This window comes from Strigops habroptila, chromosome 6, assembly GCF_004027225.2.
Source record: "Strigops habroptila isolate Jane chromosome 6, bStrHab1.2.pri, whole genome shotgun sequence".
Lineage (NCBI taxonomy): Eukaryota > Metazoa > Chordata > Aves > Psittaciformes > Psittacidae > Strigops > Strigops habroptila.
The window spans coordinates 65,227,070-65,252,480 of NC_044282.2; the positions used below are offsets into that span (position 1 = coordinate 65,227,070).

The following is a 25,411-nucleotide window of genomic DNA, read 5'->3' on the forward strand; positions in this document are numbered from 1 at the left end:
CTGTGATTTTATAGCTTTATTTTGACTGACAATTAATGACATCTTTTCTGCTGACAGATAAGCATGCCTGGCTGGAGAACCCGAGGCGCACACATACACACGCACACACTGTAGACCATTCCATCGTACATCATCGGCACAGGGTTAGGCACTCGGACTAGGGGTTGGGACAGAGGTGTGAGGTGAGATACGCAGGCACTTTTCCTTAGTACTGGCAGCGTCCAGTCTTAAAAGGTAGTATTAAAAACTCTTAAATAAATTAATCTCGGTTGCAGCTTCCTCAGTGATGCAACCTTTTATAAGCAGCCTAAAAACTTTAAAATCCTTCCTGCCCTGGTTTCCGTGTCCTCTTCTGATGTTTGTTATACCCATCGCTTTGTGTCTATAAGCACTGCAATTAGCAAAGCCCTGAGGCACACTCCCTGTCCTTCCCCTTCCTGGCAGTGGCTGTGCCAAGGGCAAGAAGCCATCCCCACCCCAGCCTCTTTTTCTACCTGTTCTGTCCTCACTGCTTCGATGATGGCTTCACAACTCCATCCTGTCCATGATGGCTTCAGCCACCTGCCTGTTGGAGTCAGATCTTCAGGTGGCAGTTTAGAGCCCAGCTGTGAGAACCCTCACTGGAACAGGGCTGCTCCCTAACAAATCTGAATCCTATATGCAAGCAATCAAAAGACATTTATTTATATAAAGTTCTGTAAAAAAATAAATTTTAAACAGCATAGTTTTCATAGAGAAAAAACATTTTCTACAGAGTTCCAACTGCAGGATTTTCATATTGTACCATCATTAAATAAGGTGGGACACCATGTGAATTTCATTGCACTAGAAGAAATGCAAAGCATCTTTTTAATATAAAGATATACAGAGCATTCTAGACAACTACAGCTGTGTTACAGCTATGTGTTCTTTTGGATTTGGTCCAAAGAAACCTGAGTCTGTTTCCAGAGAGAATGAAAAAACATTGCACAGACAGCTGATCACTTGTTTCTTGCTGAAGGACACTGGAAAGATCACTCCCTGCAGCTCGCTCTGCATCTAGTTTCCCCGACTATCAATAGTGTCCTTTCTTGGACTCTGGTCTTAAGTATTCACCTCACAGTCGTCAGGCTGCTTAGAAGAAAGTCAGTCTGTTGTCAGAGCCAAGTGACTGCTCCCAGTGGATTATCACCTCTTCTGCTCCCAAATCTCAGCCATGTTTAGGTCTAAGTTGTTAAGGCCTTTCAGGGCTTGAAGGTTTCCAGTGTAAAAAGCTACATCTGAAGTAACCAGTCTGCAGTGAAACATACAACAAGGTTAGCACCTGAACCTCTCACGTCCACCTGGAGTAGTCAAAAACAAGCAGGGTTTGTTCATGACTCGGGCAATCACAGCAATAATACATGTTCAAACACTATGCCTGGATGAGAGATTTTTAAGTATCAATTCAAAAGTCACTGCTACAGATGTGGTTTATTTTACAGCAGTGATTGTACGTAACAGGATTACAACTAGGTGTAAACTAACATTTTAGTAGGTAAAGCTTCCCTAAAAATAGGGAAGAGAGATCAAACATCGAGTTCAGCAGCAGGAATTGGGCATCTAAAACTTCCATTCTTTTGCTGTAATCCCAGGCTTATCTGGACTTAAACCCCCATTCCATCAATTGGGGTATTAATTACTGCAACATTAACTTCTGTATCCTAGAAGGTTAACGTAACAGCAACCAAACAGCGGAACAGTTACACTGTTTATAACAGTATATACAGAGCAAAAATCCCTCATGCACACCAGGACAAATGTATCAGGGGATGACAAACAGGATCATAATGTTTCTAGTTAGAAAGGAGCAAGATGTAGGATTAAAAATTTTCCCAGTAGAAAAATGAAACCAGGATTCACAGACCTGGATTGTTACTATTCCTACAGAAACGAGCAGTTTAAAACAGGACAAGGATCAGAAAAGCATGTTAAGAAGTAGGTCAGTGAAGACTGCTGGAACTGCAGCAAGAACAACAGCAGCGTTTGATGTTTCCCTTCTTCAACAGCCCCGACTCCACACTCCCAGAGCTGCCCCCTGAAGTAAGTAACTGCTGCTGTGAAACAAACAGGCTCAGGGCAGGATTGCCGCTGGGACACGCTTCTGACAGGGAGGATGAGTGTGCTGGGAAATACAGCACCTGCACGTCACTGGGAACACCTACCCTGGCCCTCCCATCTAAAAGGGATCCTTTTAGGCCATCTGACTGCAAGCGTCAGAGAGAAACAGAAGAGCAGGATGAAGACAGGACAGCACACTGAAACGCTCCCCAACATGCTCTGGGTGCTCTCCTCTCTGCTGGGGCTGTGCCCTCACTCCCATGCAGTAAGCTTGTTGGCTTACAAATACCTCAGGGAGTACCAAAGGCAGCTGGGTGTTATCCTGTACATATACCACAAGCACAGAAAACCATTTTGGATAAGCTCTTTTGCAAGGTACAAGGATGAATAAGCTTAGTGCAGGACACAAGAATAAACTGAACAGGATTAAGCTCTTAGACTCACAGAACGGTTTGGGTTGAAGGGACCTTAAAGCTCATCCAGTTCCAACCCCCTGCCATGGGCAGGGACACCTTCCACTAGACCAGGTTGCTCCAAGCCCCTGTGTCCAACCTGGCCTTGAACACTGCCAGGGATGGGGCAGCCACAGCTTCTCTGGGCACCCTGTGCCAGCACCTCAGCACCCTCACAGGGAAGAACTTCTTCAAATGTCTAATCTAAATCTCCCCTCTGTCAGTTTAAAGCCATTTCCCCCTTTAAAGCCTTGCCCCCTTGTCACTACAGGCCCTTGTAAAAAGTCCCTCTTCAGATTTCTTCTAGGCCCCTTTAGGTACTGGAAGACAAGGTCTCCAGTTGGTAGGCCAACTGAATTCCACCCTTACTACGCTCCAAATAACCACTGCCAAGTCACTAAGAACGACTATATACCCCTCTGTTCCAGGGACAACCCAACTTAGAGCAGGATTCAGGCTGCAGGAGACTGATGGCTCTCCTGGGAGGTGTGGGACACCAGGCACAGCCAGCCATGTCCTCCCAGGAGAGGCACCACTGACCAGCGTGGTGATAGAGGGCTGGGCAAGGGGAAGAGCTCTGTGAGCATCATCTGTGTTTCCAATGTAGTTCTACTGAAAAAACAGTTTCAGAAGAGAAGCTGCCCATGGCACAGATGAAATACCATTTCCTATATTTACTTTGCTAGCGCCGTGAGTCATCCTCCACGTTTCAAAACTGCTTCATGAATCATGCAATTCCTGCAAATTAAACTGTGGCTACAGCTGTCACAAGAGGAGAAAAAGCAATCCACAAACGAGGAAACCTACAGCAGGTTTCCAGTAGGACAATGCCCAACTCCCAATTGATTACTAAGCTGTCTGCATTCCTAGTTACAGAGGCACAAGTCACATCCTTTGCCGTAAGGAAGCTGCAGATGGGACACACTGAAACACGGAGCGTGGCTGCATTCCGCAATCACAACTTCTTGCCCAAGACAAAGCCTGCTACCTAAGTTAAGCAGTAAAAACCCAAGTGCCCAAACGTACCCGTTCAGAGGTCCTCCATCATTGACCACGTTGAGGTGGGCCAGCTGCCTCTTCAAGTGAAGTTTGTAGCTTGCGTTAATGCGCAAAAACAACATCTGGAAGAAACCACAGAGGCAGGGTGAGGAACCATCCCCTGTGGGCCTGCACCACTGCCCACAGAGAGGAGATACACTGTCAACACTGACCTTTGCTTTTGTTTTGCAATTCACATGGTGTTCCCTTCCGCCAGTCCTTTGGCCTCCTAATCTTTGTGGCCATACACAGTTTGTACCACACAGGACAGTGGACACCCTCACTTATTTGTTACATATTGCTCTTAGAGGCCACGGTCTTTGGAACATGAATTTTCCTGTTCTCTGAAGTATCCAGCAACTTGTATTAAGGCTAGAAAATAACAAATCTCTTTCCTGTACTATAACTACTTAAAGTCTTTTTTCCAAGAGAAAAACAGTTTGAAGGGACCATTTAGTTTAGTGCAAAAGAGAAGCTACAACTTGGTGTATTCAGTCACTGGATCAGTTCTTCCTGTCATTAGATTTACAACTCTGCAGCAGCAGTAACCACAGCAAAATACCCAAAAAGCACACCTGGCACAATTTGGCTGCATAACACATTCAGGGACCTTCAAAAGCCACCGCGTTCGAGCAGCCTTTCAGAAGAATTCTCTAAAAGGGCTGTACTAGAGCCCCAGAGTGTTGCCATTTGTGTAGAACTTCAGCACTAATTCCTGAACTGAAGACTCACCTCTCCAGGCACTAAAAGGCAGCTCAAAACGCTGGCATCAGTCACTTCTTTTGCATGTCTTATCATTCTCCCTGCACATCCAAACACTTCCTTCAGCTCAGACCGAGCTGTCAGTGTGACTGCTGCCAACCCCTTTAGTGTGTGGGTTTCACAAAGACTCAAAAAAGAATTCCCCTCCCCCCTATATAAAGCAGAAGTCTCTCCTGTTACCGAGTTCATGTGCACTTGCATGGGAGGTGTTACATGAATCTCAAAAATAACATTCACCTGAGTTTGCTCCTCGGGAAGGAGATCATATATAGCTTCATGCATCTTTGCCATTTGCTTGCAGATATTCCTGAAGCATGCTGAAGGAACAGGAGCTTTCACTTCATACTGGAAATAAAACCACAACCAGTTACTCCTTCCTACCACTTTAAAACAGGTTTACATAGGAGAGCTCCCAACCTGAAGCCCTGTGTTGCTAATGCCATCACAAATCAAGGTTCATTTAGGACATCACAAATTAAAACTGGGCATGATCTGGTTCAGCCAAGGACTCGCATTGTACAGTCTTTTAGCATTTCTTGCTTTATAAGCAAGCAGGAACACTCAAAGCAGTGTGAAATCTGAGGATTTCATAACTCCATCTATTCATCTTTGTTACCCTGAATTGCTTCTCTTTGTTCGTTGCTTTTTGCTGGTTTCCACTACCCTGTGAAATACAGCTACAGAGAGAATAATCACTGTGCCAGCTCCACAGATGCACACCATGTGGCCTGCGAGCTGGCCCACTCCTTTTCCTTCCAATTTGTGTGAGTCAATGACAGACAAGCAATTCTACCTCTGAGGAACGTGCCTCTCAAGGACTTCATGAGAGAAATCTACTTCTCTGAGCTCAGAAACATCCCAATTTCTGAGGAAATAAGGAAAGTGTAAAGTAATGGAAGCTCCTGAAAACTCCATATTTATCAAAGAAAAAACCCAAACAACATGTCCCTTCAGTTCCTGGTGGAGAGGCTGTGCTAGCACAGGCCTGGGTTAAACACTGGTAGGTGAACCTTTGGTAGGGTGATTCTTCCCCACAGAGCCTGGCACAATTCAGTGGAAGAACTGAATCATTATAACTAAATTCTTTACAACCACATTGGAGGAGATGGTCTCTCTTACACTGGGCTGGGTTGTGAAAGAGATCAAAGCTTGCCTGAGTGTGAGAGAATAAAAGAAATGGGGAGTTTTGAGAAAGTCTTTATGAAAAGCCAAGCCAATGGCCTAATTTTAACAGGAGAAGCAGCAGAAGAACAGTGCTTATTGCTCCAGGAGCTCTGTGTGGGACAACCGCAAAGCACACAGGATTGTGCCTCAAGACATGAGAGTTAGGCAACAGTAATTTACTATTTACCAGTACGCTTTAAAGCCAAAGGGGCCTGGCAAGCTGCGGCAATGGCTCTTGCATGACTACAGACACATCAAACCCTTCATCGTGATGAGGAAAAAGCAACAGCATCAGAAAGAAACATGAGCTGAGCCCTGCGAGGTGATGGCCATTTTTATCTCCAGCTAAGGTCAACAGCCTGTAATACCACGAGGGATCAGAGAAAAATTTACAGCTCTTCTGTCCAGACAGTCACAAGACAGCAACCTCCAAGAGAGGCTCAGAACTCCCACTGGATTTTTTCCATGAACATTTATCCCTTTATAAAAACCTACGCCTTTTTCACTTGTTAATTATAGCTGTAAATGCCCTGTTCCTGCTTTATCTCCCTGCCAGAGCTAATAGACAGATGCTGGGAACTGTCCATGCTGTTGTGAAACGCCTCGCTGAGTGCACAGCCTCATCTCATGGCAGTGTGAAGACAGCTCCTGTTCCACGGAGCTCCCAGAGGGAAGCACAGCCTGGAAATGCAAAAGTAACTTGCCCATGTTACTCAAGTGCCAGGTCGATGTCCCACCTACTGGACCAAACTGCTGCTCTGCTACAAAGCAGGTTTTTGGGCTGTGCCACGTTAGCCTTTAAAGCATGCTGGACATGCACTGCTGTGAAATTCACTTGCTTATTCATTCCCATTTACACCCTTCAAAGCAGGTGACCACTTTATCCAGGCTGCACTGAAATGGACTCTCACAAAAACATATAAGCCAAAGGACACAGTGACATGGTTGCACTGACATGCCCATTTGCAGATTTCCTGTTTTTATGTTCCTCAAAGCCTTCAGTGCCAAGATTTTATTATTTCAGGAACAAGATGAGCCAAATTATGGGGTAAGTTAGGAATGGAGGAAAATCAACACATGGTCTCCTTTTCTCCTGTACTCTGTGGGTTGCATTCACATGAGCCAGGCACTCTCACTCAAGCCTTCAAGAGCTGTAAAGGATAGGAATACTCTCAGTTTATATCTTGTGCCAGCTCAGAAGGGGAGAATGGGCTGTAGAGATAGAAGGACAGTAAGGGATGGATACTTACTACCTACCATCAAGAACATAAACAGCGATACTGGTCTGTTGTGGGCTAACTTGTTCAGTACCAATAATCTAAACTCTTGCACTTGTCTTTTATTTTCAAGGGATAAGAGGTAAAGTGACCAAAAAGTCAATTTATTTCATAGAACAGGTATTTTTATATGGGGGAAAAACCCAATAAAATAACAACAAAAAAGCAGCAGACAACTACTTGGATCTCTAGAAAAGGACATAAACATGTTCTAAAAAGTGCAAACACAACAGGAGGCAGGGAATCCTCATTTAAATGCTTTGGCTTCCCCCCCCATAAGATTCGGTAACACTATTTAACAGCCCAGAGAAACAGATGAAAAGAGAAAGCACAACATAAAATTAACAATAAAATAATAGAAACAGCAAGGAAGGCAGAAATGCTGCCTGTTATAGCTGTCTCCCTGCAGGCCCCATCAGCCTGTCCCCAACCTGGGCTTCTCCTAAGCTCCTACAAGGAAGAGGTTGGCCCAGGCCAATATATCAAATCTGTCACTAAAGAATTAATTTATTTCTCCCATGCAACAGCTTCTTTTTAAAGAGCATAAGATCCAAAGCAAAACACTAAGCTTTAAAAGCTCCTGTTCTTTATCCATCGGATCTTGGGCCCAGGAGGTCCCATCTCGGTGCAGACTGTCAGCACGTTCCACCTTGAGTGGATCCAGCTCAGGACCAACCTGTTCCACTGATGAGCACTCAGAAAGCAAAATACCAAGAGCACTTCATGGCTCAGCTATTAACGCTGCTACACAGCAGACATTGCTAAGTGCAGACCTTCAGTCCCCAGGCCTGCAGCCCAATAGATGGGCTGGTCCTTCCCCTCCAAAAAACTCATCCTCCTCAGCAGTTTTTTGCTGTTTCCTCAGCTGCAGGAAATTACACACTCCCCACTTCCAAAGAGGCACCGCTGGGAAGAGCAGGAAACGGGAACTGGCTGAGCCTGACTGCAGATAAGAGCTGTCAGTGGATAAAACTGCTGAGGGTAGGAGAGCACTTCAGTTTCTAAATGCCAGAACAAAGCACCAACCAAAGCATTTCTGAAGTTACTGCTGAAGGAGTAAACAAACAACTTTTTTTGGTGGGGAAAAATGACACCCAGGTGGCAAATGTTAAAGACAAAACACATTCACAAGCAGAGCACAGAGCTTTGTGTTTATACGGTTTAAAGAAGTTTAAACAAGTCCTGATTAGGAAAGTGTATGGCTCCATTTGAAATATCCAGACTGTATACAATGAGACCTCCAGTTGAAATTTAGAGATCACATAATTATTTCCATAAATCATTACCTTGGATAACAGTTTGTCAAATAAGCTATCCATTATGGCAACGAGCTTTGCTGAAATCTCAGCTATGTGGTCGTGATAATCCTGTAATGGAAGAAAGCAGGTTTCATTTACTATCTAATGGCATTCATATTCTTCAGAGCACAGTTGAAAAAGCAGAACTTTGTGTTTCATTAGGAAATGCCAGAAGAATTACCTTTGTAATGTGGTCAAAATGCCTGAGCATGCTATACTGCTTCGGCTGCAGACGAGCTTCAAAATGAGCCCTGATAATAGGAATGTAGTGTACGATTAGCTGTAGGCAACGTGAAGAAAGGGCTGTAAATCCAGAAGCGAGAGAGGGAAAGAAAAATAACTTCATTATTACACAGGAAGAGTCATTTTGCACAGACTGTATCTCCTTTAACATAAATAACGGATCTGACACAATTTAACATGCCTTTATTTAGTTAGTTTTTAAAACAGGTGTTTGTTTCCACTGGAAAACCTCACCCAGTGAACACACCAGACTAGTACCTGGCTGATCACACCCAGCTTCTGTAAGATATGGGATAAGAGACTCATTTTACAAGAGGCTTTAAGTGTCTACTTGACATTTTGAGCCCTGAGCACACGCAGACATCAGAGAGATCTCAAAAGACCTGACTCATCAGTTACCTAACCCCAGCAGCAGCCACATTCTAAAGGCATCAATATTTCCTTTGCAGGAGACATACGTAAACACCCTGCCCTGCCACTGCTGAGCTGCTTATAACCTGCTCCTGCCCGTGGTGCCGGTAGGACTCCCAAAGCTAATCTTCTCTTGTGTCCAGCAGGGCCTGATCCAGCAGCAGGACAGATGGTGGTGCTACAGCATGGTCACCACACCAGGAGCCACCACCACCACACCACCACACCAGACCTGAGCCAGCTTTTCTTTGCGTGTTGCCTGCACCAACACTTTGGCTCGTGGCCCCTCTCAACCCATCCTCCTCAAGCTATTCCCTTTCAAAAAGGGAAATGCAGACTGGTGATCAGGACATCCTGAAAGCTTAAACACCTGCTTCAACCGTCAACTAAAGGCTCTTAATTTCAGGAGATAGTTTGAAACTGAGAGTCTCGAGTAGCACGTCAGACTTTTCTGTAGCATGGAATAGGGCACCTAGTTCTCCCCAGCTCCTCAAAGCAGCTAAAGCAGTTGAGGCAGATCACTTGGGGCTGGCAATTCAGCTGAAAATGAGAAACTCTAATCTAACCCACACCATAATTTGGATTCAGCACACAGCCACAGAGTCCTTGAGTTACCTGACTGTGCTGGGACATTCAGCCACATAAAGACTGTTTGATCCAGAGCCACCCACAGAAATCACTCTGTGCATTACTGACATGTGGTTATAACCCACAGAGGCTATGTGTGGACACAGCATGACAGAATACAGCACCATGGGGCAGACAGCACAGCACAGCTCAGCGAAACGCACAGGGAGACAGGGGTTTGGCTGCATTCCTCTACCTACCTCCAGTCTCAAGATCTGAACACTAAGCAGCTTCCAAGCGTGCCAAAGTCATCACCAAAAAAGAAACTACACCTTCCCACAGTCAAAACATTGCCATGGAAAACTTGCTAGCTTGTATATTTGTTCCTGTTTCCTTCATGTAACATAGCAAAGCTTTACATTTAAAGTGGTCCAGTAGACAGCAAAGGAACTTTATGGATTTTACTGCATCCCTTAATCAGACAATTAATTAGCTTTTATATATGTTTTACCCCCTAACCAGCAAGGTCTTACTACCCTCTGTGTTCTATGCACAGCACCACCAAACATAGCTTAACACAAATGTTTAGGGGCTTTTTGTGTTTGTTTTTTGTTAACAGGCAGGAGAACACGCTTTGAGATTTTAAAATGTAGAAATCCATACCTAGGTTTTTTGTAGTGATTGTTTTCAAACCAACAACTTGTAACGCACCAGCCCCAAGCACTAGTTGGCAACTTCTAGAGTTGAAATACTGTGAGAAAGAAAAAACAGTGAAAATGCATGCTGACTCTTCAACTACACATAGCCACAGTTTAGAAATACCATCAATACAACTTTGCAAGATTAAACAGATTATTATGAAGGCCAGTTCCGGAGTTTCACATATTTTTTACTACAGAGGAGTCCACAACTGTTAACTAGTAAGGCAAAACTACTCTTAATAGTCACTGGCCAGTAGCATTTTTTGACTCAGCTTATGCTAGAGCACTCAAGGCAGCATTTCAGCAAAGGGAAACACTGCTGTTAAAAACACAGTGATTTCAATTCAGGGATTAATCTCTGCTTCTCTACGATACCTTTGGGTGAGGTTTCAAGAGTGTGAAAGAAAAGCAGCAAGTCAGACTTGCTGCAGACTGTTCAGACTGCAGACTGCTGTGTTCAGCCTTGCTTTGAAAGCTGCACACAAGAACAGCTTTGTACTAGGAATCTATAAAACCTGCTTCCGGTACGAGGACCTTGGATGGAGAGAAGGGTAAGGATCTCACTAGTTCTGCTAAGTAGAGGAGGTAAGTGTAACATCAGAATGGAAAATATCAAAAGAACAAGTTTCTGCTCTGGCTCTAGGCTTTTACCATTGCTGATATTAAGACTTGAAAGCGCTTAAACTTGCTGCTGAGGTGGCTGAATCTGTGTTTGTAACACTACAAAACACCAAGATTAAGAAATGATGCACAGATGATGTTACGCCATGTCAAAACCCAATTCTGTAAGAATTCCAGGTACAGTGGACAACTTAGTTCCAGGAGAAAAGTTATCACCACGCACACAGGCCAGCAAAGTCTCTGGACAGTAACACAGTTCCTGTTAGCATATTCTCTTATTTTTGAATTCTGCTCCATCAACCCAGCTTGAGACACCAGACAATCTAGACTGGCTTGGGTGATGCAGTAGAGACAGAGGAACCATTGCTGTTGTCCCTGATTTCCTGCACTGAATGAGAAGTCCCAGAGCTCACATTTGAGCAGAACTGTCTTGTTGACCAGGGTGGAAACTGGGAGGCAAAATATACAGAGACCTGACTCCTTGTCATGCACCTGAAGAAAGATTCACAAGAAATTGTGACAAGATTGCCCTGTAGCTTGTGTCTGGATTTCACTCACATAGAGCTCATTTTGGGGGGGAAGCCACAATCCTGCTTCACAGGTCTTGCTTCATGATAATGCAAGAACAGACCCAAAATTTCAAACCAGCTCAAGTGAAAAGAGTAAACAATTTTTCTGGCTATTGCTTGGAGTCAGTCCCAAAACTCAGGAGCACAGAGGATACACTTTGAACCCCAAACACCTGCTCTGGACTGCCAGAGGGATGTATCCAGAGCCAGAAAAGCAACTCAGACTTAGTGCCACTAGTGAACCTGAGATACATGTGGCCCCTGACCTGAGAGGCATAATCTACTCTGCTCTCAGACAGAAGTCAGGGTCTGAAACTGACAGTCACTTCATCTCCTCCTCCTGCAAAGCAAAACCTTTTCTTCTGCCTCCTGGTGGACTTCAGTAGTAGATCCACTGAGCCAAAGACCTGTATCCTACACAGCCTAAGCTCCTCTGAGGCATTTAGCTCAGGTTAGCGCCAACCCTTTGACTGTGTGGCAGACCATTAAAAACATGCTTTATAAAGTATGACAGACACTCATACTCTCCCCCTGCCTGTTGTGGATATTACTCAGCTATCGGACAGCCTGTTGCAGACAAAGCAGTGAGGAAGCAGCATGCCTGAACCGTTGAAAGAGCAATATCCCCTCCTTGTGACTGCTTGGAGGAAAGCATTCCTGCGTTCCGGCACCATGGCTGCAAGCCGCCTCTTGTCTGCACCACCTCAACAACTCCAGTAATTATGATCATGTTTTTATCCATGATAAAATAGGTGTCATTTCACTCTGGTTGCAGCCACAGGTCAAAACGGCCTGGAATTTCATTAACTGGGAACTCTTTGCAGTTTCCATCACATCTTGCTACCTTCAAAGCTTGCTAGCTCTGACAGTTGTCAAACAAAATGTGTAGTGACCTGCAAGAACAGATGAATGGCTCTTAATTTGTTGAAAGTGGTAAAAAAAAAAAATCAGCTTTTGTTTTTGCTAGCTGTTCTTGTCATCTTTCCAATTGATGAGACCTTGCTGCCAGATAGGAAATACAGTATTTAAACTGCACGTGGTGTGTGACTACCAAGGAATAAAATAAAATACAATAGAGCTGGAACAAGATATGGTTGGGAGAGAGAAGTAGATGTAAATCTGGCCATGTCTGAGGCATCTCCTGCTATTCTACCTGCCTGCAAAAAGGTGCTGCAAGACTTGAGTGAAGCAGCAGCTGGAGAACAAGAGGTGAAGCGGGGCGTCCCCAGCTCCAGGCTCACTGATTTGCCATGGATGGTGCTTTCAAAGGGGAAGGTTCATGGATGAACCTGAATACTGACTGTAGAGAGGAGTGTTTCTGCATCTGGTTATTCAGGTAAGAACTACCAACAGGAGGATTTAAAGATCCATCTCCCAGCCTGTGTTTCCCCTCCCCTGCCCCCCACCTTAACTAAAATATACTTCTGGAGAGTAGAATCTGGTCATCTGTTATTGATTATGCTTATGTTTAGAACTCTCAATACCTGACACAAGCTTCGTGGGCAAAGACACTAGTGAAAACCTTGAAATAAATTAACTGCTAGGTCTTGAAGCCTATATAAATACATGACAGTTTTAAGGTGCATTCTTGTGCTCCTTTTATTATTGTTTACTTATATTCCCTTGCTCTACCTGTGCTTTACCAGCTTTCCTCTTCTCTAGTGAGAAATAAATGACAAGCAGGTCCTGCTCTTTCATCATCTTTACATTTTACAACAGAAGCTTCTACTGACTACACCTCTACTGACTTGTAAAAACCAAGGGACTTGTTTCCACCCTGAATATAGGTATATCTCTGCAGCATCTGGGATCAAACTGCTTTTTCTTCAGCAGCATTAATCCTACACCCAGCCTGAAGGACAAGCAGCTATGACAACTACAACTAGATGGGATTTCCAATTAAACAAGAGGAAAGACAGCCTTCCTGAAGTTAATTCACACAACAAACTGCATCTTTAATGCCCTTAGTTTAAAAGGCTACCTTATGGCACAGTAACAAACACAATCATTTACAGACAATTTGTATCATTTATGTCAAATCATTAAAACACGTGAAGCATCACAGAGTCAGACACATTCTCTGCCCTGCATACCCCTGATTAGCATAGACGGTACATTTGGAGCCATACCTTCAGTAAATCAGACAGGCGGGTAAGCATGTCAGTGGTGATAGATGGAATGTTATCTACACACTGGCAGTATTCAAGGATTATTCTTATTAACAGCAATACTGTCCTACAAGAGAGGAAACAGCCAAATGTCATCTCAGTGCACAGAAGATGTTGAAAAAATCAAACATGGGCCAGTCATGCTGACAGAAAGCTACTTAATGCTACATGTTATAGCATTAAATAAACCCAATAACTGATCTGACATAGAAGTAAAACATAAAAGAAGATGCACATAAAGATGGTTATAAAGAATATCCAACTCCGGAGGGTGGTGTGTGGAAAAGTACTAAACATACATGAGAGAAAATCTCTGAGGTTCATTGACAGAAATTTTTTATCTCCAAAAACGCTACTAGTGGTTCTAGTGGAACTATAAGTCTTCATGTAGATGTTGGCAGGGGACAAATAATGCAAAGCTCCTTTCTTATTCAGCTGTATAATTCTGGACAACTTTGAACAAATATAAAAATCTAGAGAATGTAGACAACAACCATCACTGAAAGGGATGTAATGAATGCTAAGGAGCCACAAACAGAGAAGGCAGCTTTGAAGAGAAGTCACCAAATATTCAAAGATGCTCAACACTGGTAATTTCCCTTGAATTCAGCAGACATTGGAGAATTTGGGAGCTACTGGATGGAATTCAGAAGGCTCCACAAAGAGCAGGTACGCTCCTTTGAATTCAAATACTCAGGAGGCACAAAAACTAAGGCAAGATCAAACGTTCAGAGTAGATATTCTACCATTTCAAAAAGTTAAATCTCTTTCTTCCTTCAGGCAGCAGAGTGCAGAAAGATGATGAACAATGAACTGGAAAATAAATACCTGGAGAATTATTTGGGCTTCTTTTCATGAATGCATTTTATTTGATTAAATACAAAAATGTGTAGAACTAAAAAAAATACTTGCAGCAACATGAAGCTGACAATTGCTTCATAAAGGCAAATATATCAAGTTTCAAATAAGCAGAGATGGATTATCAAACACATCATCCATTAAGTAAATTTTATCCTTTAAAGCATGTTCAAATGCTTCTGCTCAACCTGAAATGCTCTTTTGCAGTGATATCAGTTGGCTGGCACAGAAGTTCTGAGCCATCAGCTTCTGTTTCTAATTGAACAACGACACATCATCGTGAAGCAACTCATAAAATGACAGCTGGTCAAAGACATTATGTAAATCAGAACTTCTAAGTTTGGGGTAAATTGATGTTAAGACTCTGGGGAGTGAGATCTTTCAGGTTTTACTCCCTCCCCAAAACCACTCTCATGCATATTTAATGCTCAAGCCTCACAGTTGTTGGAAACACAGCATGCTTTAAAATGAAAGATGTATGAGAGTATCATATTTTAAAATGTCTTTGATACAACCAGCTTTAAGAAACTACCTTCCAAGCCAAAGCAATAGCATATGCAGCTTCTGAGACAGCCCGTATCTTAACTCTTATCCTGAGCAAGATAAGCAATCATTCACTAGTGGACTCGAGTATTTTGGGGTTGTTCAGTGTGGAGAAGAGAGGGCTCCAGAGAAACCTTACTGCAGCCTTTTAATACTAAAAGGGGGCTTATAACAAGGATGGGGACAGATATTTTAGTAGGGGAATGGGGACTAGATGACTTTTAAAGGTTCCTTCCAACCCAAACTATTATATGATTCTATGATTTTGACAGAGATAACCTATATTGCAAGAAATAACAACAGTGTGCTATGAAGACAAACCTCTATTTCCATGACTGTGTGTTTTTGTGAAATAATTGGGGGAAAAAAGTAAAATCTAATGAAACCATAAATTTCAGGCTAGTCATTCAGAGAAGAAACAGCATTTTAATGCACAGAAGAGCTTGCAATGTTTTATAACTGTTTGGGAACTAAAGAGAAACTAGTCTGTGGAAGGAGAAGGGGTTTTTTATCTTTAAAAGATTGTTAAAGCTGTTAGTATTCATCACAGTTCTACTCTGAAGTTCTTGCCAACTAACCCACTGCTAAGAGAAAAGAGTGTATCTTACCCAACTGTTGCATATTTTTGTCCTTCAACAATAAGGAATTCAGCTGGCTTTCTTTCTTCAGTAGCTAGGTATTTTAGCAAGAAAGGAAAAGGGATGAGTTAAACTAATAACAAGTACAAAAAATGCTAGTTTCTAAAAATTTAGTTCTCCCTTGCTAAGTCTTGAAAAAACCTACAATCAATCCTGCTCTCTTTTACAGTATTTATTATAGAGTTGGTCACCCATCATAATTAGTATGACCTGTAAAGTTACTGTATTATCTGCTAGTATTTTAGATCAAAAACCCCCCAAAGCCCCACAGTTGTCATGCAATTAGAAACTTCAAATAAAAGGTTACAAATAGAAGAAGAAAAGCAGAAAAAGTCACTGGGTTTTCCACTATTCGTTCTCAAATGATTTGCTGTGTATACTAATATTTTAGCTTCAACCACTTCTTCCTCAGGCTTCATAGCAGAAGCTCTTACTGATGCAGTTTTTCATGCTAAATTTGATGCCACGAGTTTCCTATCTTCTTGAAGGAAGCTGCGAGAGCTTATTTTAAGAGCAATGGTCAATGAGCATATTTTGGTGTTGTGTTCAATAATTGGAGTGATTCTTGCGTAACACACTTTCTGTATCTGCTATATTCCCTTTGAAGGGTCAGGGTTTCTCCACCATGACATTACTGTATCTTCTTTCTCACTCATCTACTGCAATTTTCCTTCCCCTCTATGTACGTTTTCTTCTTCTTCTAGCTGTTTACACACATTAATCACTGCAATATTGGATAAGTATCCCCACAAAGTAAGAATGCATTATCCATTCCCACTTTGCACACAGGGAAGTGGGGCACGAGGAGAAAAATGTGACTTGTCTGAGGTCAAATGAGGTTTCTGTGGCAAGGTAAATAATTGAATGTACATGAGTTTTCACTTCCATGAGCAGCCACATAGCATGCTGCCTTTCATTTGAACAACTGGCAGATGAAGTAATGTGAAGGAGCAAGCTTTGTTTAACACAAGGGGGCTGAGCACACACACGTGCTCCTTGGTCCCTTGCAACACTTCAGCGGTATGTTCTGGGGAAAGACTGAATTTGTGCCAAGACTGTAAGTCTCTACACTGGGAACACTCGTAGAAAAAAGTAGCTCCCTCCCTGTGCTAACACTTCAATGGGTTTTCCATAAATAAATACTCTTTTAAGGTCAGCAAAAGAAGTTTCAAAGACAGCGAGCAAACACAGATCAAGAGTCACATCGGATTACGTCCATCAACATTCAATAGCTTAGCAACATTTGCTGCTAATAATTCAGTTAACAGTAGGTCTGAAGATACACACCTGCTGGTTTTTTTTCAGGGAGAGAAATTCTGCCATCTGACACCGAATCAACAAGATCCTGAAACTCGGCAGGAACTTCAGCTTGCTTCCAGCGCTCATTGTCCAAAAGTAGGCTAGTTATAAACACAAAAGAGAGGAGGCTGAGAAAATGAAGTGCCTTGTCTTGACACTTCTCCTGCCTGTAATGCCGTGGAATCAAAGCTACAGTAACTTAAACAAAGCCGCTGGCCCAAAATGTTATGCTATTCATCTCCATTAGAAAGAGGCGCCCAACAACTGGCAGGAACAAAACAGAAAAACACAGCGTTGGCCTGTTTGTTCACTCTATCTATCACAGAGGAAAAAAGACTTCACTAGGCAATAAAGATTCTTATGAGATCACTGCCACTGAAGTAACATGTAAATGATGGAATTTTAAGAGCTTTTGATGGAGGAGAGCAAACAGACTTGATGCATGTTACTTAACCCCTGAGACAAAGCAATCCTGCCCTTCAATGTCAGTCTTGAGTACTTCCTGTAGCTAATTACTGTCCTCATTTAGGTTAAGTATGATTCTAAGTGTATAACAATCCAATCTGAAGAAATTAAATTACAAACCCAGCAAAAGTCTAAACCGATTGAAAATATTTGGGGTTTAATACAGTTTTTTTCACCCCCTGCTCTTAAGTACCAGTGTTCTCGCTTACTAGTGTTTCAGGCAACAAGAGATTGTGTTTGCCTGGCACACGATTGATAAAGTTATTCACGTAAGAACACAAAGATCTTTTACCCAGATACCTTAGTTTCGTCTTCCTCTCCTCATGGAATCTGTTCACAAATCTATTGGCTTGACTCTGCAGCGCTCCTCGCAAGGACATACTTTTCCTGCCGCAGATCTGCTCCGTATCCAAGATAAAGCCTTCCATCAAGCGAGAAAGAGTAACAAACTCATTGGAATTCAGCTTCTCTAGGAAGCCATCCTATATGCAAAGGAAACCATTGTAAGGAGACAAATTCAGAAATGTAAAGAAATAACTCATCAGCATGTCTGTGGGCTACGAGTATTTTAAAAGGCAAATTATTTAACCCTACATAGGACAGAGAAGGCAGACTGCAGTGCAAGCAGCTACCTTGCCATAGATATGAATTATCTGTATGGACCTTCAAAGACTGCAAGTCAGAATATTTTTAAAAGGGAGGGAAAAAACGTAGCAGAAACCCACACTGTCTTACAATGACACGATATGTTAATGGTTGTGTGCTCTGGGCATTAAGATCAAGTGCCTGAGGCAGCAGGAACAGTTTGTAGAATGGTTAGGTTACTTAATTTCAATTGAGACTGCTATTTCAGAACTCTCACTCATTAAACTAGTAACTTAGGAGTAAATTCTCATTAAGGATGAGACACCAACAGCAGCCTGACCCATGCTCCTTACCTTTGCTCTTGACATGAGGAACTTGACTGAACGATCATGGCAGATATCAGAGGCATTATAAAGTAACTCTTGAATATTGTTCGCCAGCCTGACCAGTTCCAGGTCAGTCAGCTTCATGTCATCACTGATCCTACAAATGACAGAATCAATTGGCTGAGCATCAGTTTATCAGAAAACCAGTATTTCTGCTCACAGGCTGAAGGAAGGAAGAGCCTTGCAGCAACTGTCAAATACAGACAGTGAGTTAGTCATCAAAGTCAGCTGGGACAGTTGGGATCTTCTAAGCTGCTGTCAGTGCCATGTCAGACCCTTTAACAACGAAATGCATGACTGCACATCCTTATATTTTCTTTCAAATCCACGCTCTATTTGCTATTAATGGTCTAAGAGAAAACACAATATAGCCATTACTAATACAATAAATATTAAAATTTACCCAGCTCCTGTAACACTTGAGCATTGCAAGCATATGGCAGATAAATCACATTTTTCTTCCAATGCATGCGTAAGGCCTAAAACATATACTCTGCACTCCTCATGATGTTATCTATAGATTGTCATTCTATTAGCTTTTTAGATTTCATGCTCCTAAGTCAGTGCTTTTTAAAAACACCTTTTGTGATTTGCCTGCTGTTAGCACGGCTCTGCCGTTCATGTGATTAGTTAGGATAATCTTTTGGTCCAGTGTGGCTGCTCAAGGGACAGTCAGTATGAGAGGAGAGAGAAAAACTGAGAGGCTGCAGAGCAGCAACTGGGCTAACATTGTTCTAACTGTGTAATTTTATTAGCCTACTCCAAACACAGAGCAGAGGTGGAAAGAAAACCAGAAGACGGATGAAGAGAGTTCATTTCAGAACAAAGTTGTGCAACCAGCCTCAGAAACAACATTATTGCTCAAGAGCTCTAACTGGGGGGTATATTTTTAGCAAACTTGGCAAAGTGCTCCAGACCAGTTCAGATCCAACCCCCTTCTCCTTCCCAGCTCCTCACTCTAACCCTAGACTCCACATTGCATTTCTCTTCCAGAGTATGACGGATGTTTAGACATACAGAGGCCTGAATTTGTATTATGCACTACATACTTAATTTAGATCTATCTCCTTCAACCAGCATTTTGATTTGAGGGGCAAGGTCTCTATCAAAACTGTCAGTTGCCTACAACACACAGGTATAGACACTTGAGTACCAATCAGCTAGAGGAAGCAGGCCACTTGCTACCTTCCATCTTTCAGCAGGGATACAAGCAAAATGGATTTAACCATGCAAGTCAAACAGTTGATGATGAACTGCAGATTTTTCTCTAGAAATTATCTATTTATTTATTTATTAGCTGGCTTTGTGGAATTTATATAATTGCCAGCCTACAAAAAAACCCAGGAAAAAAATAGCCTCAGTGAACAAAGATGCTTCTGCCTGTTAAAGACATGATGAACAATGCCTTTCATGTAGGCTAGGCTTCATCTCTCCTGCTCTCTACCAAAGCAGGGTCCCCAGCAGAGCAGATGGAGATGGGTCTCCTTCTGTAAGAAGTGACACAATCAGTCCCCATACCACTACACATAGAAGGGGAAAACAAGACAAATAAATGAAATAAAGGGGAGCAGGGGACAGTGCAATCTCATGGTAGTCTCTAGGGGTGATGGCAGAGAGCCAGTGCACTTACCTAGAAAAGCACATTCCCTCAAAATTTCTACTGTATCATCAGAAACAACTGCCTGTACCTAATATCTTGCTCCCGACACGCTGTAAAGTGGAGACAGGCAGCACATTTACTCACATCATCTCTACTCCCCCTGGAGTAACCGAAGATGACGTTTGCTCTTTGCTGGATGAGGAATCAGTAGTGCATTCCGGTTCAGAGACCGAATCGCTGCTACAGGGCTCACTGTTTGGAGAAGTGTTTCTTTGAGAGGTAGTGTCAGCTGCTACAGGCGGGAGGTCCCCTTCGCTGAACGCATCGCTTATGAACATGCCTTCGTGAGTCAGGTAAGCCACTTCTGTGTCTACCGTACTGTCCTTAGCAGAGTTCTTTTGTAAGGTGTCCTCCAGGTCTCTGGTTTTTTGGTTCTTGTCTAGAACCAAGAAAACCACGCTACGGATAGTATTTAATGTTGCCTAGAATGAAACATAACATTTATTACAAAAAAAACCACCCCAAAACTCTGTGCCACAAGCTTGTGCTAGAAAGAGATTTTCTTTTACCTACAAAACTAAACTAAATCCTAGCTTTATTTTCTGTTCTGTAATTATCATTCAGAGGCAGACTCATTTGTCTGACCATAACCAATATCAGATGTCTCTGAGAATGGTGAAAGAAACCTCATTTGGAGCAATCTAACACATACAAAAGTTCTGTCCTAATCCCTAGAAGCCTGAAATGGATGTAATCATGCAAAAAGAGGTATTATCTTCTTCCCACTACTCTCTTTGTTAGCACTAATCATTTTTGCCCTGAATGCTGATATTCACATATCCTTCTTTCAATCAAAAGTTTGAAACTCCATAAGCAAAACCAACATCTTAAGACTTCAAATGAGAAGTAGCTTCATTCCATTTCATGTCTGAACTATGCAAAGCTCTTGGTAAATGTATGTCTTACCTTTATCCTCTTGAGGAAGATAGTAAACTTAGAAAAAATATTCTTCAGTAAATCAAACCACTGAGGAAAATTCATCATCCTCATCTGGTCTGCAAGCCTAAAAAATGAGCAGTATTCAGTAAACCAGAAATGCCCACTGGCCATGATGCCTATTGGCACATAAAAAATATCGTAAATATAAGGAAAACTGTGTGGAGTTTTATCTGGCAAAACAACAGACATCACCTGAACAACAGTCACTATCAACACAATGCAGGCAAGCAGAATGGAAAAAGACAAATATAAAACCAGATCATACTGAAAAAGTGAAAGCCTCACATTTACCATTTAGTTTTTTCCAGGGAATAATGTTCTTTTCCCTGGAATAAGTGTGTATTACCAACAAGGGAGGGGGTTAATAACATTTTTGCAAATCATGTGAGGAAAAGGGGAAAAAAAAAAAAGGAAGAAAATATTTTGCAAGTCTTACAAAAGCTGTGTTATTAAGGCCATTTTGTTGCACTGCAATGAGACCACTTCTGCTATTAAAGTGCAAGTCAGCTGTTTGTGGCAGAGGGCAGAAAAGTCATTGGCAGAATGAAAGTTAAACCCTGTAATACACAGTTAGGACCCAACAGCAGAATAGTAAACACTGGAGAATGGTGAGCAAATATTCAATGCTTTAAAATGACCCTGTGTCCAGTTTTTTCCCAATCTGGTATGAATCCCATGCAGATTCTGCCACTTGCTTTGCTTTATCAGCTGGTCTGTTTTTATTACCCTGGGGTAGCCCTTTGCTCAGCCAAATGAATTGTAGAGCTCCAGAAAAACAGTAGCTGCAGGGGCCGCTGGAGGTGTCTTGCCCAAACCCTGCTCAATGCATGTCCAACCAGACTGGGCTGCTCCGGGCCATGCCCAGCCAAGGCTTAACTATGTCCCAGGACAGAGATCCGACAGCTTCTCTGGGCCCCTGCTCCTGTGTTTGACCATCCTTATAAGGAACACATTTTTCCTAAGATTCAATTAGCATTTCTCGTATTTCATGTGCCTACTGCCACTTGTCTTTCCCCTACACACCTCTGAGAGCAGCCTGGCTCTGTCTACAGCTCTGCTATAATCCTCCCATGGGGTAGCTGTGGGCAGTTCTGCCCTGAGTTTTCCCCTCTCCAGGCTGGAGGGGAACCCAGCTCCCTTGGCTGCTCCTCCTACACTCCATGCTTCAGCCTCAACCAACCCAGTGGCCTCTGCTGGATCTCAATGTCTTTCTTGTTCCTCAACCTGCTGGCTATGCTGTGGCTGCAAGGACACACTGCTGGCCCATGGTCAGACAGTTCTCCACCAGGTCCTGCCCTGCAAAGCTGCTCTGAAGCCAGTCAGCTCTGCCCTTTCCTCTTGCAAGGGGTTGCTCCTCCCAAGACTTGGCATTTGCCTTTGCTGGGCTTTGTGAGGTTCCTGCTGGACCAGTTCTAGGGCTGAAGTTGCCTGGTCTCTTCTCTGGATGGATCCTATACTCGTTTATGTAGGATGTACTGAAACAACTGACACATTTTATTACAAAATCCCATATTATGACAATCGGGAATGCTTTCAAGTAGTTAAGAGATATATGCCTGAATACAGTAGTTTGTGTTTCATACAATGAGGTGCCCAGAATTTTAGTATTTATTTTAAAGGTAAGTTTAAGGTCATATTAGAATCTGAATGAGAAGGGGAATACACAATATTCTCACAGAGGCAGACGGAAGCAGAGGCTTAAAGTGAAAGAGAAGGATAATACTTATAGAGATATTTAACCACAAATTAGAATGGTAAATTTATCTATGCCAAACATCCATCTCCTATTCCCACCCACCACCAAAAAAACAAAAGATCTGACTGTATACTTACTTAACAACCACTTCTGTATCTATTTCTTCTATCTGCGATACCGTATTAACCACACACTGTCAAATTTAAAGGGGGAAAAAACAAAACAAAAAAAGATCTTAGCTTCTTTCTAACCGCTGCTGAGTTCAGTAACACACACAATAATCCTCAAGTTAAATAAGGAGAAGTAAACTAATAAAGATGTATTTGTATCATTTTACAACTTGTTTCTCTAAAAACAACAAAATCCCCCAAAAGACACCCCCCTCCCAAATCACCCCCAAAAACATCTATTTGCAAAATACAGGTGAACAAAATGTTCCCAACTGTGTACTAAAAGGGCACACTGGCTCCATCTCAAAGGTACTGCTTTTCTGAGCATGGATGCTAAGCACTGTTTCAAAAACATCTCTTAGGTCAGGTACTTTAGAAGCCCTATTTTCCTCCTTCCAAAGTGACTGACTTTGGAACATGTTGGCTGACTTCCTTTTCTGCTTTGAATACAGGACTTTGGAACTAACCTACAACAGCACCAGGGAAGTGTGGAAGCACACACCTACAGTCCTGTGCTTTCAAATGTGAAGGCTGTCCCAGTTTCAACTGCTCTCCTAGCAGACATGGTATTTGCTCGCTGGCTGTCCTCTTCACCTCCAGGGCACCTGGCTTTAGATTTCTCCACATCTTTATTGCTACGCTGTGGCCTTTCCTCAAAGGACACTTGCTCTTCAACTACGCACAAAACTGGCCAGGTTCTTCAGGTCTCTAGAACAATGGATTTTCATTCTAAACACATCTACTGTTTTACAGCAATTTCACTGATCTCTTTTCACGTTACTTGTAAGCCCTAGGTACAAATCACCTCCATTCAGACTGGATTAGGAGTTTTCTCCCAAATGCCAATCAATAAATAACCTGATCAAATGAGTCAGTAGCATTTGAACTCATCTTGCCTTTAAGTGAGTATGTACAACCCAAACGGTGACTGAGGGTTGCCGTCTCAAGCTACATGGATTCTACCAGTGTTTTGAATAATGGTGGTCAGTACAGAAGCCTCTTAAAACACACTTTGGTTTTGAACTATGCAGTGTGTTCAGTGCTTAAACACCTCTGCTCTTTCACCTGTCTGGCCTTAAAGAGCTACTAAATTACTAACCAAACCACCCAGCAATGCATTTGAACAGGAAGCACATTTGAGACACGGGAAGGAAACAGTTTCCTTATTAAGGAAAAATATAGCTAAGAGTTAAGACAATAGGCCACAACACAAACGTGTTGCACAAACCACACAGAAATACTCTGATCCTATTTTCCCTATTCAATGGAAACTTACACTGCAGGTTGATTAAACTTCATCTATTTAATGAGCACAGGTGACACCTGAAAAATCCAACATAAAGACAAATATTCCCAGCAGAACAGGAAAAGCACTGTGACTAAGAATGAGCAGGAAAACAGGAGCGCTACCTGCCTATTATGCAATTAAACAAAGAATTTAAAGGGAAAAAAAAATCTCCTTATGATTGCTGACACAGGTAAGTGAAAAGCCAAGAGAGACTGATGGGCAGATGAACAGTTCTATCCTGGTGTTATTCATTCACGTGTATTTTTCTTTGGTGCTAATCCTTATGGGAAGGCCAGAGCACATCTGTATGCCTTTGTTTTTCCAGGCTTACAGTAACAGAGCATGATCAGAAAGAAGTGTTCACTCACACCCTCTGCTAACGTTTCAGGGAGCCTGGCAATAACCTGGCCCAGCACCCCACTGCTTTCAGGCAGGGAGAGAACAAGGTACAGAAGTGCTTAACTCAATTTAAACTGTATTGGAGTCAAGTGAGAAAGTACTTGCATCATCACTGAGTCCTTTGCAAGAAGTGGTGGTGCAGCCACACACATCACTGTCTGCCTTCTAATTCTGCCACAATGCTGGCAATGTGGGCCTATGTTATCTATGCCCACCACAACCAGATCAGCAGAACCATGGGGCTGCAATGTGAAGTGGATTGGGAGAGCTAATCTGTTTTAAAACAAAAACCTGAAAATAATAATTAAAAAAGAAAATCCCAATTTTTAAAAGCTAGGCTCCCAATCTGGTTTATGATACAGCTGTGAACAGCATACTGTACTATGAGGACAGGAGAGTGTCTTCATCTGATGGCAAACCCACCACCTGACTATCTCCCAGCCTTTGAGATACAAATCAGGTAGCTCATAACACATCAGAACACAACTCCCGATATAATCACATACCTTTAGGGGAGAAAAACACCCTTTACACAATATCCTCACATACACATACAAATAAACAAGATGACTAAAATTAAAAGTACCAAACGTAAGCTCAAAGTTGTTTGCAAACAAAAGCCATCAGGTCACTGCCCAAACTAGTCCATGCATTTCCCCCACAGAAGTCATCTGAACTTTGTTAATTTGTTGGTTTTAGCTGGTTTGATCTACAAAGACTTTTGGTTTGAAAAAGATAGATACACTATCCTAAGTGGCAAATATCCACACCAGTGTGGATGAGACTTTTTTTCCCCAACCTTTTATCATGTGCCCATGCTTGGTTTGTGCTAACACTGAGGCAATGGTTACTGTAGCATTTGTCTAGGAAACCAATTGTTTCAGCTGACAAGATTTTAACTTCTATGTATTTACGCAAAGAACTTGGGGAGTTTGTTTTTCAGAGGGTTGAGGGGATTTTTGGTGTGGGTTTGATTTTTGGTTTTTTATTGGGTTTTTTTGAAACACAGTGTTATAACACAACTATACTATTTCGGAAAGCTAAGTCTTAAGAGAAAGAAAAAAACTAAGCTAAAACCAGGTAATCCAGAGCAATGGTCTCTGGTATAGAGAAAGCTGTGATGTGCTGTACTTAT

General features: G+C 42.4%; 1 protein-coding gene and 1 long non-coding RNA gene across 9 annotated transcripts in view; one reads left to right on the forward strand and one right to left on the reverse strand.

The window, feature by feature from the left end:
* Position 1: 1 nt before the first annotated feature.
* Positions 2-25,411, reverse strand: part of VPS54 (VPS54 subunit of GARP complex) — a 51,474-nt gene continuing 26,064 nt past the window's right edge. For 5 of the 8 annotated variants that reach the window (XM_030489073.1, XM_030489077.1, XM_030489072.1 and 2 more), the window contains 14 exons: positions 22,557-22,612; positions 20,691-20,787; positions 19,869-20,206; positions 18,092-18,221; positions 17,454-17,635; positions 16,677-16,789; positions 15,360-15,423; positions 13,312-13,417; positions 9,955-10,042; positions 8,252-8,373; positions 8,059-8,139; positions 4,569-4,676; positions 3,558-3,652; positions 4-1,273 (listed from right to left, as the gene is read on the reverse strand). In XM_030489073.1, coding sequence (XP_030344933.1) covers positions 1,168-1,273; positions 3,558-3,652; positions 4,569-4,676; positions 8,059-8,139; positions 8,252-8,373; positions 9,955-10,042; positions 13,312-13,417; positions 15,360-15,423; positions 16,677-16,789; positions 17,454-17,635; positions 18,092-18,221; positions 19,869-20,206; positions 20,691-20,787; positions 22,557-22,612 — 1,686 coding nt within the window. In that variant the 3' untranslated portion in view covers positions 4-1,167. The other 3 variants (XM_030489070.1, XM_030489075.1, XM_030489078.1) reach the window with 3 other exon arrangements.
* On the forward strand, positions 15,141-24,956 carry LOC115609219. Its single transcript, XR_003991780.1, has 3 exons — positions 15,141-15,153; positions 15,571-15,575; positions 24,880-24,956. It is a non-coding gene; the product is annotated as an uncharacterized LOC115609219 (long non-coding RNA).